Genomic DNA, 14,186 nt, shown 5'->3' with positions numbered 1-14,186 from the left:
ATGTCTACATTACTGGAAATAAACACAATTTTGACATTTTTTAGATCAAAAAAGTAATCACAACAGAAATTAGAAAATAGTTTGAACTGAAAGTATAGTAAAAACATTTACTAACAAAACTTGTGAAGGGCAGCAAAAGTTGTTTTTAAAAGGAAATTGATAGCATAAAATGTATATATTATAAGGAAGAGAGACTGAGAATCAATTATTTAATGATCCATCCCAATAACTTAGAAAAAAGGCCAGGCCTGGTGGCTTATGCCTGTAATCCCAGCACTTTGGGAGGCTGAGGCAGGCAGATCACTTGAGGCCAGTTCTAGACGAGCCTGCCCAACATGGCAAAACCCTGTCTCTACTGAAAATACAAAATCTGGCTGGGCGTCTTGATGCACACCTGCAATCCCAGCTACTCAGGTGGCATAAGAATCACTTGAACCCTGGAGGTAGAGGTTGCCATGAGCTGAGATTGCGCCTTTGCCCTCCAGCCGACAGAGCTAGACCCTGTCTAGAAAAAAAAAAGTAAAATAATGCAACAGAAAGCTTGATAAAATGATAAAAACAGAGCAAAAAATGGAAGAGGAAAGTCACTATCCAGATATTTAAAAATTCTACAGATGAATAAGAAAAACACAACCCACTATATCAATGGACAAAAAAACAGGCTTTTGAAACAGGGTATTGGCTGGGCGTGGTGGCTCATGCCTGTAATCCCAGCAGTTTGGGAGGCCGAGGCGGGCGGATCACGAGGTCAGGAGATTGAGACCATCCTGGGTAACACGGTGAAAACCTGTCTCTACTAAAAATACAAAAAAATTAGCCAGGTGTGGTGGTGGGCGCCTGTAGTCCCAGCTACTTGGGAGGCTGAGGCAGGAGAATGGCGTGAACCCAGGAGGCGGAGCTTGTAGTGAGTGGGCGACAGAGTGAGACTCTGTTTCTAACAACAACAACAACAACAACAACAACAACCACCACCACAACCACCACCAGGGTGTCCACGTGGTTCATACACATGAAGTGATGCTCAGTCTCACTGGTTATCAGGGAACTATAAATTAGTTCTTCAAAGAAATACTGGCCAGCGCGGTGGCTCATGCCTGTAATCCCAGCACTTTGGGAGGCTGAGGTGGGCAGATCATGAGGTCAGTTCGAGACCAGCCTGGCCAACACAGTGAAACACTGTCTCTACTAAACATACAAAAATTAGCTGGGTGTGGTAGTATGCACCTGTAGTCCCAGCTACTCGGGCGGCTGAGGCAGGAGAATCGCTTGAACCTGGGAGGCAGAGGTTGCAGTCAGCTGAGACAGGTCCATTGTACTCTAGCCTGGGTGACAGAGCAAGACCCTGTCTAAAAAAAAAGAAATACTACCATGTACCCTCTATAACTGCTAACATATTATAAAGATTGACAATACCGAGTGGTGACAAGATTATGGAACAATAGAAAACACAGATTGTGGAGGTGTTACCTTGGAAAACAATGTGGGATTATCTAAATTGAAGATAATCTGTGACTCAGTCTGTGGCTCGGTAATTTTATTCTTAGGTATATATCCTAAAGAAATGTATGCATGTGTGTACCAAAGGACATAACCATAAATATTGTTAGCAACACTAACTATTAATGCATTCTTTATCTTTTAATATTCTTTTCATTTGTTTTTTTATAGTCAGGCAGATTTAGCCAGTTCTCTGTCTAATGCTGTGCAGATTGTTGGCATGAGTGCTACCCTTCCTAATTTGGAGCTTGTGGCTTCCTGGTTGAATGCTGAACACTACCATACCGACTTTCGCCCTGTACCACTTTTGGAGTCAGTAAAAGTTGGAAATTCCATATATGACTCTTCAATGAAACTTGTGAGGGAATTTGAACCTATGCTACAAGTGAAGGTAAATAAATATATTTACATCACTACTATTAGTATCTGTGTGTTTGATTTCATTTTCTAGCAAATTAACAATTTCTGAATGATGTAATTGGGAGTTACATATACATTAGGATTAATATTAAGCTAATTGGTTTCCCCTAAAAGAATTGGTGGTGAGCTGGGGGTGGTGGCTGACGTCTGTAAATCCCAACATGTTGGGACGCCCAGGCAGGTGGATCACTTGAGGTCAGGAGTTTGAGACCATCCTGGTCAACATGGTGAAACCCTGTCGCTACTAAAAATACAAAAATTAGCTGGGCGTGGTGGTGGGTGCCTGTAATCCCAGCTGCTTGGGAGGCTGAGGCAGGAGAATTGCTTGAACATGGTAGGTAGAGGCTGCAGTGAGCCAAGATCATGCCACTACACTCCAGCCTGGGCAACAGAGTGAGACTCTGTCCCTGCCAAAAAAAAATATTGGTGGTGATGGTAAGAGAGGAAATGTAGTTGTACCTTTAATTTAAATAATTGTTTCCTAATATATAATATAAACATTAAAAAAAATAACTGATCTTGTGGCTTTTTCTTTTTACTGGGAAAATATTTTCTTATGGTTTAGTTTACACTGTTAGTATGGAAGATTAACTTTTTTGTTAAATGGTAGGTATAATATATAGTAGAGTGAAAAGAATATTATTTTTGTAGTCTGATAGATCTACCTCTGATACTTAATAGAGATACTTGATATGGCTGAGATAGTAGTTGAATCACAAAACCTATCTGAATCTCATATCTTCACCTATTAAATAGGATATTATAATCCTTATCTTGAATATTGTAAGAATTAAATATGATTTAAAAAAATTGTCTGGCATCTAGAAAGTGCTTGATAAATAAGTACCCTCCCATACTCCCAAATACACTTTAATCCTGAGGTTAAAGAACTGACTCATGTACATTGGTGGAGTGAGGCATCTGCTGTTTTTATGCAGAGTTGTCCTTCTGAGTACTAACATAGCTAAGCGTCATTTTAGAACTGGGAATAGGACTAAATTTATGTGTTTCACTAACTGTCTAGGTACGCATATTGTAACTTCTGCATGCTTGGTGTGGAATCTTTGCTCTGTGCCCCATATTTCACCTGGGTATGCCTTGGTTACTTCAATACATTTATGTGTGAACACATTCATTTGCTTTCCTGTTAATTTTTTTTCTTCTTTTACCATGTCTGTGCCTCTACCCTTTTGAACCACCTATACTTCTTACCTGGATTATTGCAATATTTCCTAATTGTTCTCTCTGCTTCTGACCTTGTCTCTTTCAATCTATGCTTACATCAGGAGCTAGTGATCTATTTAAAATGAACATCAGATCATGTTATCCTTCTTCTCGGAAACTTGCAGTGGCTTTGTTTCATTTAGAATAAAAGCCAGTGTCTTCATAGTAGTCTGTAAGGTCTTACATGATCTATACCCCCTGCCCCTCTTAGTGCTCTGGCTCTATCTACTATATTCCCTCTCACTTCCTTCACACTAGCCTCTCCTGTTTTTTAATATACCATGAATTTCCCACCTCAGGTTCTCTTTTTCTAGAATGCTTTCTCCTTAGGGGCATCAGTGTGATCAGTGTGGTTTACTCTTTCACCTTTGGACTTTTACTCAAATGTCACATCTTAGACCTTCACCGGCCAACTTATCTAAATTATAATGTTCTCCCTCAAATGGTCTCTATTTCTTTTCCCTTAGCACTTTTCAAAACCAAACTTATTATGTGTTTTTTGTTTTTGTTTTTTTTTTTTGAGATGGAGTTTTGCTCTTGTTGCTCAGGCTGGAGTGCAATGGCGTGATCTCAGCTCACCGCAACCTCCGCCTCCCAGGTTCAAGCGGTTCTTCTGCCTCAGCCTCCCTACTAGTTGGGATTACAGGCATGCGCCACCACGCCCAGCTAATTTTGTATTTTCAGTAGAGACGGGGCTTCTCCATGTAGGTCAGGCTGGTGTCGAGCTCCCCACCTCAGGCCTCGGCCTCCCAAAGTGCTGGGATTACAGGAGTGAGCCACTGTGCCCGGCCCCTTATGTGTTTTACTTACCTTGTTTTTGTTATTATCTATCTCTTCCTACTGGAGTAGAAACGTTATGAGGGTAGAGCTTTTTTTCTGCTTTGTTCGCAGCTCCATCCCCAGTACCTAGAACAATATTTGACATATAGTAAATATTCGTTTAATGAGTGAATAAATGGATGCATTAATCTAGTTTTTAATACATACATTGAGATACTTCCAGTATGGAGAACTTGCACGGCCACCACAGGGTATTCATATGTGCCCTTTCGTTTGTTTGAAATGTGTTACCTTTCATTGAGATAATGTTTCCCCACCTTCACATCTCAGCTAAATTGCTTTCTCAGGACAATTTTTCTTTCAGATCTTTCTGTCAAATATGAGACCTCAAAACACTGTAAAACTCTCTTTTAATGGTATATATTATTATTGTATTTCATATTTATTTCATACAGATGCTCTTAGACTTATGATGGGGTTATATCCTGATAAACTCATTGTAAGTTGAAAATGCATTTAATACATTTAACCTACTGAATATCATAGCTTAGCCTAGCCTACCTTAAATGTTCTCTAGAACATTTACATTAGCCTGTAGTTGGGCAAAATCATCTAGCACAAAGCCTATTTTATAATAAAGTCTTTAATATTTTATAATTTAATGAATACTGTGCTGAGAGTGAAAAATAGAAGAGTTGTATGGGCACCCAAAGTATGGTTTCTATTGAATGCATACTGCTTTAAATTGTAAAGTCCAACCATTTTAAGTTGGGGACATCTGTATTTTAATGTGTCTCTTGGTGAGACTATAAACCCCTTGACTATTAGGATCTTGACTTTCTTTTTACTCAATATTGTATTCCCATTGCCTGAGGGTTGGAGCTCAATAAATATTAGTTGAATGAATAGTAAGTATTTCTTTCACCTTTCATCATTAGGAGTTTATTTTTTCTTCTTTTTTTTCCTTTCTTTTGTTATTGACTTTGTAACTGATTTTTATTATGCCTTCAAGAAGAAAAAGCTTCCCCAGAAAGGAAAATGAGTGCTTTTAAACTGGTGTGAGAATCTTTTGAAAGTACCACTAAAGTGGTTTTTTATCTTTCTTTTTTAGGGAGATGAGGACCATGTTGTTAGTTTATGTTATGAGACGATTCGTGATAACCATTCAGTATTACTTTTTTGTCCATCAAAGACATGGTGTGAGAAGCTGGCAGATATCATTGCTCGAGAGTTTTATAATCTACATCATCAAACCGAGGGTGAGTTATGGATGGAAAGGAAAGCCTTCATGCTTAGTACATTTGCTTGAAAGTAACAGTAGTGATTATATTAGCAAAAACATGGCTTTTGTAAATCATTGCCACTGCCTGCCCACTAGGTGGTACCCTTTTTACCAAACTGTGCTTTTGTGATTCTAGTCATATTCCGTCCCTAGTATAGACTATGTATACACACACACGCTTAGACTAATCAGCTTTAGATTTTTAGAATACTGGGTATATGCTACAGCTCTTTATCAGGGATCCATGGGCTTTAAGAGTTTGATCTTCGGAGCCCCTAAATTGGATGCAAAACTTCACATGTAGACATTTCTTTGGGGAAAGTAACCATATCTTCTTTATATTTCCAAAGGAAAGTGTAACTCTGAAAAAAATCATACACAGATGTGTATATATGTATAAGTTGACCTTTGAACGACATGGGTTTGAATTGTGTGCATTCATTTATATGTGGATTTTTGTCAATACATAATATATTAGAAAATGTTTTGGCGATTTGTGTTAATTTGAAGAAACTGACAAGCTGTGTAGCCTAGAAACATGAAAACATTAAAGAACAAAAAGAAAAAGATATGTCATGTAGCCTAAAACATATGTAGATACTAGTCTATTTTATCACATACTACCTTAAAATAGACACAAATTAATTATTTATTTATTTATTTATTATTTTTTGAGACAGAGTCTCGTACCCATCGCTTAGGCTGAAATGCAATGGCACGATCTCGGCTCACTGCAACCTCTGCCTCCTGGGTTCAAGTGATTCTCCCGTCTCAGCCTCCCCGGTAGCTGGAATTACAGGCACCTGCCATCATGCTCTGCTAATTTTTGTAGAGACAGGGTTTCACCATGTTAGCCAGGATGGTCTTGAACTCCTGATCTCAAGTGATCCACCTGCCTCAGCCTCCCAAAGTACTGGGTTTACAGGCGTAAGCCACTGTGCCCGGCCCAAATCTTTTATTAAAAATTAAAATTTCTGCCAGGCACGGTGGCTCACACCTGTAATCCCAGAACTTTGAGAGGCTGAGGAGGGTGGATCACCTGAGGTCAGGAGTTCGAGACCAGCCTGGCTAACATAGTGAAACCCCGTTTCTACTAAAAATACAAAAAATTAGCTGAGTGTGGTGGTGCACACCTGTAATCCCAGCTACTCAGGAGGCTGAGGTGGGAGAATCACTTGAACCCAGGAGGCGGAAGTTGCAGTGAGCCGAGATCGCGCCATTGCACTCCAGCATAGGCAACAAGAGCGAAACTCCATCTCGGAAAAAAAAAAAAATTAAAATTTCCAGCCCAGCCCACATGGTGAAACCGCATCTCTACTAAATACAAAAATTAGCTGGGTGTGATGGTGGGCACCTGTAATCCTACCTACATGGGAGGCTGAGGCAGGAGAATCACTTGAACCTGGGAGGTAGAGGTTGCAGTAAGCCGAGATCACGCCGCTTTACTCTAGCCTGGATGACAGAGTGAGACCCTCTCTCGAATAAATAAATAAATAAATAAATAAATAAATAAATAAATATCAAAACTTATGCACATATACACAGACGCCATTCACAGTCAAGAAGAGTGTAAACAAATGTAAAGAGGCAGTGTTAAATCATAACTGCATAAAATTAACCGTAATATATACTGTACTACTGTAATAATTTTATAGCCACCTCCTGCTGCTGTTGCAGTAAGCTCATGTATTGTGAGTATCCACTTAAAATATGTGACGCTTATCATCTTCATATGAGCAGTTTGTGTCTCTCATAATTTGCATATTGCAGTAAAAAGTAATTTATCATGTTTCTCATGTACTTTTCATCATATTTAGTGCAGTACTGTAAACCTTGAATAATACCATGGGGCCAATCTGAAGTGCCACTAGTGATGCCGGAAGTTTTCCCAAGAAGCAGAGAAAAGTTGTGGCATTCTATGAAAAAATTGAATTGCTTGCTATGTACCATAAATTGAGGTCTGCAGATGCATTTATTATTTTAAGATAAATGAATTAAGCTCAAGTACTATTGTAAAAAAAGAGGGAAATTTATGAAGCTATTGCTGCAGCTTTGCACATTTTGTGAAATACTTTGTCATCTGATTTTGAAAATGCAGTTTTATGTGGCTGCAGGATCACTATATGAAAGGCACACCTGCCAGGTGAGGTGGCTTACGTCGATAATCCCAGCACTTTGGAAGGCCAAGGCAGGAGGATCACTTGTGTCCAGGAGTTCAAGACCAGCATGGGCTACATAGTGAGACCTTATCTCTACAAAAGTTAAAAAGTTAGGCCGGGCACGGTGGTTCACACCTGTAAGCCCAGCACTTTGGGAGGATGAAGTGGGCGGATCACCTGAGGTCAAGAGTTTGAGACCAGCCTGGACAACATAGTGAAACCCCGTCTCCACTAAAAAATATAAAAATTAGCCAGGCGTGGTGGTGCATGCCTATAGTCCCAGCCACTTGGGAGGCTGAGGCAGGAGAATTGCTTGAACCTGGGAGGAAGAGGTTGCAGTGAGCCGAGATCGTGCCAGTGCACTCCAGCCTGGGCGACAGAGCGAGACTCCATCTCAAAAAAAGAAAAAAGTAGCCAGGTGTGGTGGTGTTTGCCTATAGATCCAGCTACTTGGGAGGCTGAGGTGGGAGGATTGTTTGAACCTGGGAGGTAAAGGGTGCAGTTGGCCATGATCATGCCATTGTGCTCAGCTCAGTCTGGGTGGCAGAGTGAGACCCTGTCGCCACAGATGCACACACACACACGTACACGTGCACGCGCGCACACACACATACAAAAGAAATGCATACCTATAGACTACTATGATTTGGGAAAAAGTGAAATCCATATGGCAACTTAAAGCAAAGGGATCTAAAGCTGGAGAATTTAATGCCAGCAAAAGATGGTTGGATAGTTTTAGAGGTTTATATGTGGATTTTTTTCAGTACATAATGGAAAATTTTTTGGTGATTTGTATTAATTTGAAAAAGTGTCAAGATAACAGGAGATGCAAGACCAAGAGGCTGCAGATAAGTTCCAAGATACCATTAAGAAAATTATTGCAGAGAAAGGATATCTGCCTGAACAGATTTTTAATGCAGATGAAAGTGCCCTATTCTGGGGGAAAAAAAAAATGCCACGAAGAACCCATTTATCAGTAAGGAAGAGAAGAAAGCACCAGGATTTAAAACAGGAAGGGATAGGCTAACTCTTGTTTTGTGCAAATGCAGTTGGGTTTATGATCAGGACTACTCATGTCTATAAAACAGCTAATCCCCAAGCCTTAGAGGGAATAGATAAACACTGGTTGCCAGTCTTTTGGTTGTACAAGAAGGACTGGAGAGTGAGAACCCTTTCTCTGGATTGGTTTCATTGATGCTTTGTCTCTGGAGTCAGGAAATACATTGCCAGTAAAGGACTGCCTTTTAACTTTCTTTTGATATTGAACAATGCCCCGGGCCATCCAGAACCTCTTGAGTTCAACAGTTAAGGCATCAAAGTGATCTACTTACCCCCAAACGCAGCATCTCTAATTTAGTCTCTAGATCAAGGGGTCATGAGGACGTTTAAAGCTCATTATGCACGGTACTTTATGGAAAGGACTGTCAACATTATGGAAGAGAACCCCGATAGAACATTGTGAAAGTCTTGAAGGATTATTTCATTGAAGATGCCATTGTTGTTATAGGGAAAGCTGTGAAAGCCAGCATGCCCAAAATGATAAATTCCTGCTGGAGAAAACTGTCCACATATTGCACATGACTTCACATAGGATTTATGACAGAGCCAATGAATGAAATCATGAAAGAGATTGTGAAAATGGCAAAAAAAATGGTGGAGGTAAATGGTTTCAAGATATGGATCTTGGAGAAATTCAAGAGCTAGTAGACACCATACCAGAGGAATTAACAGAAGATGACTTGAATAAAATGAGTGCTTCCAAACAAGTGCCAGATGATGAGTAAGAAGACATAGAAGAAGCAGTGCCAGAAAACAAGTTAACATTAGACAGTTTGGCAGAAGGACTCCAATTATTCAAGACTGCTTCTGACTTTTTTTATGGCACGGACCCTCCTATGATATAGGCACTGAAACGACAGCAAATGGCGAAAGGATTGGTACCGTATATAAACATTTTTAGATAATAAAAAAGCAAAAACAGGCAGAAATTACAATGTATTTACGTAAAGTTACACCAAGTGTGCCTGCCTCTACTGCCACCACTTCTGCCTCTGCCACCCCTGAGACAGCAAGACGAACCCCTCCTCTTTCTCCTTTTTCAGCCTACTCAAGGTAAAGATGATGAAGATGAAGACTTTTATGATGATTTATTACTGAATAGTAAATGTATTTTCTCTTTCTTGTTTTCTTTTTTTGTTGTTGTTGTTGTTTTCTGAGATGGGGTCTCGCTCAGTCGCCCAGGCTGGAGTGCAGTGGCGCGATCTCGGCTCACTGCAAGCTTCGCCTCCCGGGTTCACGCCATTCTCCTGCCTCAGCCTCCCGAGTAGCTGGAACTACAGGCGCCCACCGCCACACCCAGATAATTTTTTGTATTTTTAGTAGAGAGGGGTTTCACCGTGTTAGCCAGGATGGTCTCTATCTCCTGACCTTGTGATCCGCCTGCCTCGGCCTCCCAAAGTGCTGGGATTACAGGCGTGAGCCACCACCTATTAGTAGTTAAGTTTTGGAGAAGTCTAGTTGTGTGCAGATTTTTGACTGGGGGTTTCTTTGTTTCTAACTCCTGTGTTGTTTAACAGTCAACTTGTGTGTGTGTGTGTGTGTGTGTGTGTATATTTATACACATATATACACACACATGCATGTATATACAAATCTATTTTAAAATCAGCTTTGAGGTATTATTTATAAGAAAATGTACCAATTTTGTATATATATGATAAATTTTAACAAATGTATACATCTGTTTAACCATACAATATTCAACACCTAGAACATTTTCATTACCCTAAAATATTCTTTTTTCTTTTGCTGTCTCTTCCCTCTATCCCAGACTTAGGCAACTGTTGATCTCTGCTTGCTATCACTTTAGATTACTTGTGCTTTTCTAAAAATTTCACGTAAATGAAGTCATACAGTATGTATGTGTCTTTTGTATCTAGCTTCTTTCACTCAGCCTGGTGTGGTTGATGTTCACCCAGGTTGTTAATTTATCCGTTTGTTTCTTTTTTGTTGCCAAATGGTGATCTAGTATATACTAATGGCTATAATCATTAGTATATATTTTTACTGATTCTAGAGTGAACACTCTTGCCTCACTATTTTTACTAGTCTGTGGTGCTTTGGAGTCCAAGATAAATATAAGGAAGACAGGGACCAGTTCTAGTCACAGAATATTAGATATTTTATTAATTAATTATACCAGTGGCATCATGAAGATAAGTGATGAAAATCTCAAGCCTAGCTCTAACAAGTAAACTTTGCTTGAAGTTTATATTGGCTAGGCTGTTGTCTAACAGTGTATTATCTCTTCCAGTTTCCCCTTTATTGGTACTTTCTATACTATGTTAGCTTATTTCCTTATATTTTACCATGGCTATTTATAATCCTTAATAACCAGAATCATCATTTTCTTTTCTCGAGATTTTGTCATCTTGGTTTACAGCAGTGGTTCCCAAATGCTAGTGCTTGGACTGGAGCCTGGTCTATGATGAGATTTTTATCAGAAAAATAAAGACAAGGCAGCATATTATTTATAAAGCTGCAGTTTACATTCTGAAATTATTCCTAGTCAGTTTTTAATGTTAAATGTCTCCTTTGAAATAAAAATATTGATAGATAAGGTTTTAAAAAATTAATTGCCCTCGGCAAAATAAAACATTGGCAACTTTCTGTGAGTTCTTGAAATTTTAAGAAAAGTTTTCCTAAAAATTTAAAAATGTATGAAATATAAGATATATATTTAAATATATATATTTTTTATTATTTTCAAGTGACACATAATAATTCTAGAACATACATTTATTTTCTTTTTCTTTTTTTTTTGAGACAGGATCTTGCTCTGTTGTCCAGGATGGAATGCAGTGGCATGATCTCAGCTCACTATAATCTCTACCTCATGGGCTCAAGTGATCCTCCCACTTTAGCCTCCCAAGTAGCTGGGGCTATAGGTGCATGCCACCATGCCTGGCTAATTTTTTTGTATTTTTTTTTAGAGATAAGATTTTGCCACATTTACCAGGCTGGTCTCAAATTCCTGGATTCAAGTGGTCTGCCCACTTTGGCCTCCCAAAGTTCTGGGATTACAGGTGTCAGCCACCATGCCCAGGCATGTAATTACTTTTTATGAAAAGTTTTGCAAGTTCAAAAATCTAAAAGTCTGGACAGTTTTTAAAGACAACATATAAGTACGTAAAGCTTTTACTGCATATAAGAAAGTTAAGGCTGGGTGGTGGCTCATGCCTGTAATCTCAGCACTTTTGGAAGCCAAGGTGGGAGAATTGCTTAAGCCCAGAAGTTTGAGACCAGCCTGGGCAACATAGGGAGACCCTATCTCTACAACAGAAAAAAAAAATACTAGCTGGGCATAGTGGCACATGTGTCTGGTCCTAACTAACCAGGAGACTGAGGTGGGAGGATTGCTTGAGCCCAGGAGGTTGAGGCTGCCGTGAGCAGTGATTATGCCACTGTACTCCAGCCTGGGTGACAGAGTGAGACCCTGTCTCAAAAAAACATTAAGCTCTTACTGGGGGAGAAGACAAAAAAACAGAGGGTGGTATGTAATTAACTACCAGATTAATGCCAAAGAGACAAGAATAATTTAACAGAGAAGTAGGCTTTTTTTGTGATAGGATTGGTGAAACCCTCTGATGCTGCTACTGCTGGTTGGTGGTACACACCTTGAGCAAGGGTTTTGATTTTGGGGCTTTGAGTGGTAATCAGTATCTGTAATACTCTACTTCCCCAGCAGGTTCCTTTGATCCCCTCCTGTGGGCCTGGTCTTACCCTTATACAGTTTCCTAAACTTTGGCGCACATTGGAATTGCCTGGGGAGATTTAAAAATTCTTCATGTCCAGGTCACACCCCACACCAGTTATATAACAATGTCCAGGATTAAGAACCAGGCATCAGTATTCTTAAAAGATTTCCAGGGGATTGTAGTATGCAGCAGTTTCAGAACCATTCCTCTGCTATTTAGTTCTATTATGATTTAGACAGATACCACTTAAAGAAGCTGGAGCTAGAAGCAAATGGTGTTGATAATTTTTTTGTGACAGGATTGGTAAAACCCTCTGAATGCCCACCAGTAAATCTAGAACAAAAAGAACTCCTGGAAGTGATGGATCAGTTAAGACGTTTGCCTTCAGGACTGGACTCTGTATTACAGAAAATTGTACCATGGGGAGTAGCATTTCATCATGCAGGTATTTCATATTTATAATCTGTTATTAAGAAACCTCCAAAATTCCTCGTACTGTCTTAACTTTTATATTTGTGTAAATTTATTTCTTGTTAAACACACTTAATATCCTTAGATTTCTTTTTAAGAAATTGTGTGGGCTGGGCGTGGTGGCTCACTCCTGTAATCCCAGCACTTTGGGAGGCCAAAGCAAGTGGATCACCTGAGGTCAGGAGTTCAAGACCAGCCTGGCCAACATGGCGAAACCCCATCTCTACTAAAAATACAAAAATCAGCTGGCGCTGTGGCACGCACCTGTAATTCCAGCTTCTTGGGAGGCTGAGGCCGGCAGAATTGCTTGAACCCAGGAGGTGGAGGTTACAGTGAGCCGAGATCGTGCCACTGTATTCCAACCTGGGTGACAGAGCGAAATTGTGTGATAGATTAAACAAGAGTAAAACAAATATGTTTCAATTTACTTATTTGTATATAGTAGTCTCCCCTTGTTCACTGAAGCTATGTTCCAAGACCCCCAGTGGATATCTGAAACCATGCATCGTACCAGCCCCACATATATGATGTTTTTTCATAGCACGTTAAAAGTTTTAAATGCATTTGAAATGTGTGTGTGTGTGTGAGGGGGTATATATATTTATATATATGGTATATAGTAGTCTTTCTTTGTGGAGAATATGTTCCAAGATCCTCAGTGGATGCCTGAAACCACAGATAGTACCAAACCCTCTATATACTATGTTCTTTCCTATATAGTGACAGTATATAGTGCAGGTAGTGTATATAGCATGGATACACTGAATAAAGGGATAATTCATGTCCTGGGTGGTAGGGCATGCAATTTAAAACTTATGAGTTGCTTATTTCTGGAATTTTCCTCTTTATATTTTTGACTTTGGGTAACTAAAACTGTGGAAAGCAATACCACAGATGGGGGAAACTACTATATATACACACACAAAAAATTTACATTGTATGTAATTTATGATGCATACTAAAAAAGTGAACACCTGTGTACCCACCACTTAATTTTAAAATTAGAACCCCAGACCTTTAAATTTTTAAATAAAATTGAAAATGAGCCAGATAAGTATATATTCTATACGCTGTTTTTCATTTACTCATGTTTTTATTCATCATGTATTTATGTCAGAAGTATATCTGACCAATGTGATGCGTAGGCCCTGAAGATATCTTGATGAGTAAGGCATATCGCTATCCACAAGGAGTTCATTATCTAGAACAGTGATTAGCAAGTTATAGTCTGCTGGTCAAGTCTAGCCTACCATCTGTTTTTGTAAATAAAGTTTTATTGGAACACAGTCATGCCCATTTGTTCTGTTGCTGCTTTCATGTCACAGTGGCAGGGTCAAATAGTTACAGCAGAGACCTGCTATTCCACAGGAACAGGAAAAGTTTGTGGACCCCTGGTCTAGAAAATAAGATAGAGGTATACTAGGGGCAGCAGATTCTACTCTTTTTTTGTTATTGTTGTTGTTTTATGAGACCGAGTCTCGCTCTATTGCCCAGGCTGGAGTGCAATGATGTGATCTCGGCTCATTGCAAACTCTGCCTCCCAGGTTCAGGTGATTCTCCTGCCTCAGTCTCCTGACTAGCTGGGATTACAGGTGC

The 14,186-nt window shown here is 39.5% G+C and overlaps 1 protein-coding gene across 14 annotated transcripts in view; it reads left to right on the top strand.

Moving 5' to 3' along the window:
• The window catches only part of POLQ (DNA polymerase theta), a 137,399-nt gene that overhangs the window by 11,410 nt on the left and 111,803 nt on the right, over window positions 1-14,186 (top strand). For all 14 annotated transcript variants that reach the window (XR_012090537.1, XR_012090538.1, XM_038003385.2 and 11 more), the window contains 3 exons: window positions 1,669-1,888; window positions 5,033-5,180; window positions 12,418-12,564. Coding sequence is in view for 12 of the 14 variants with exons in the window: in XM_038003385.2 (XP_037859313.2) it covers window positions 1,669-1,888; window positions 5,033-5,180; window positions 12,418-12,564 (515 nt within the window). In the remaining 2 variants the exon portion in view is untranslated. The remainder of the gene's footprint in view (window positions 1-1,668; window positions 1,889-5,032; window positions 5,181-12,417; window positions 12,565-14,186) is intronic.

Source organism: Chlorocebus sabaeus, chromosome 22 (assembly GCF_047675955.1).
Source record: "Chlorocebus sabaeus isolate Y175 chromosome 22, mChlSab1.0.hap1, whole genome shotgun sequence".
Lineage (NCBI taxonomy): Eukaryota > Metazoa > Chordata > Mammalia > Primates > Cercopithecidae > Chlorocebus > Chlorocebus sabaeus.
This window is presented reverse-complemented; position numbering and strand designations above follow the sequence as displayed.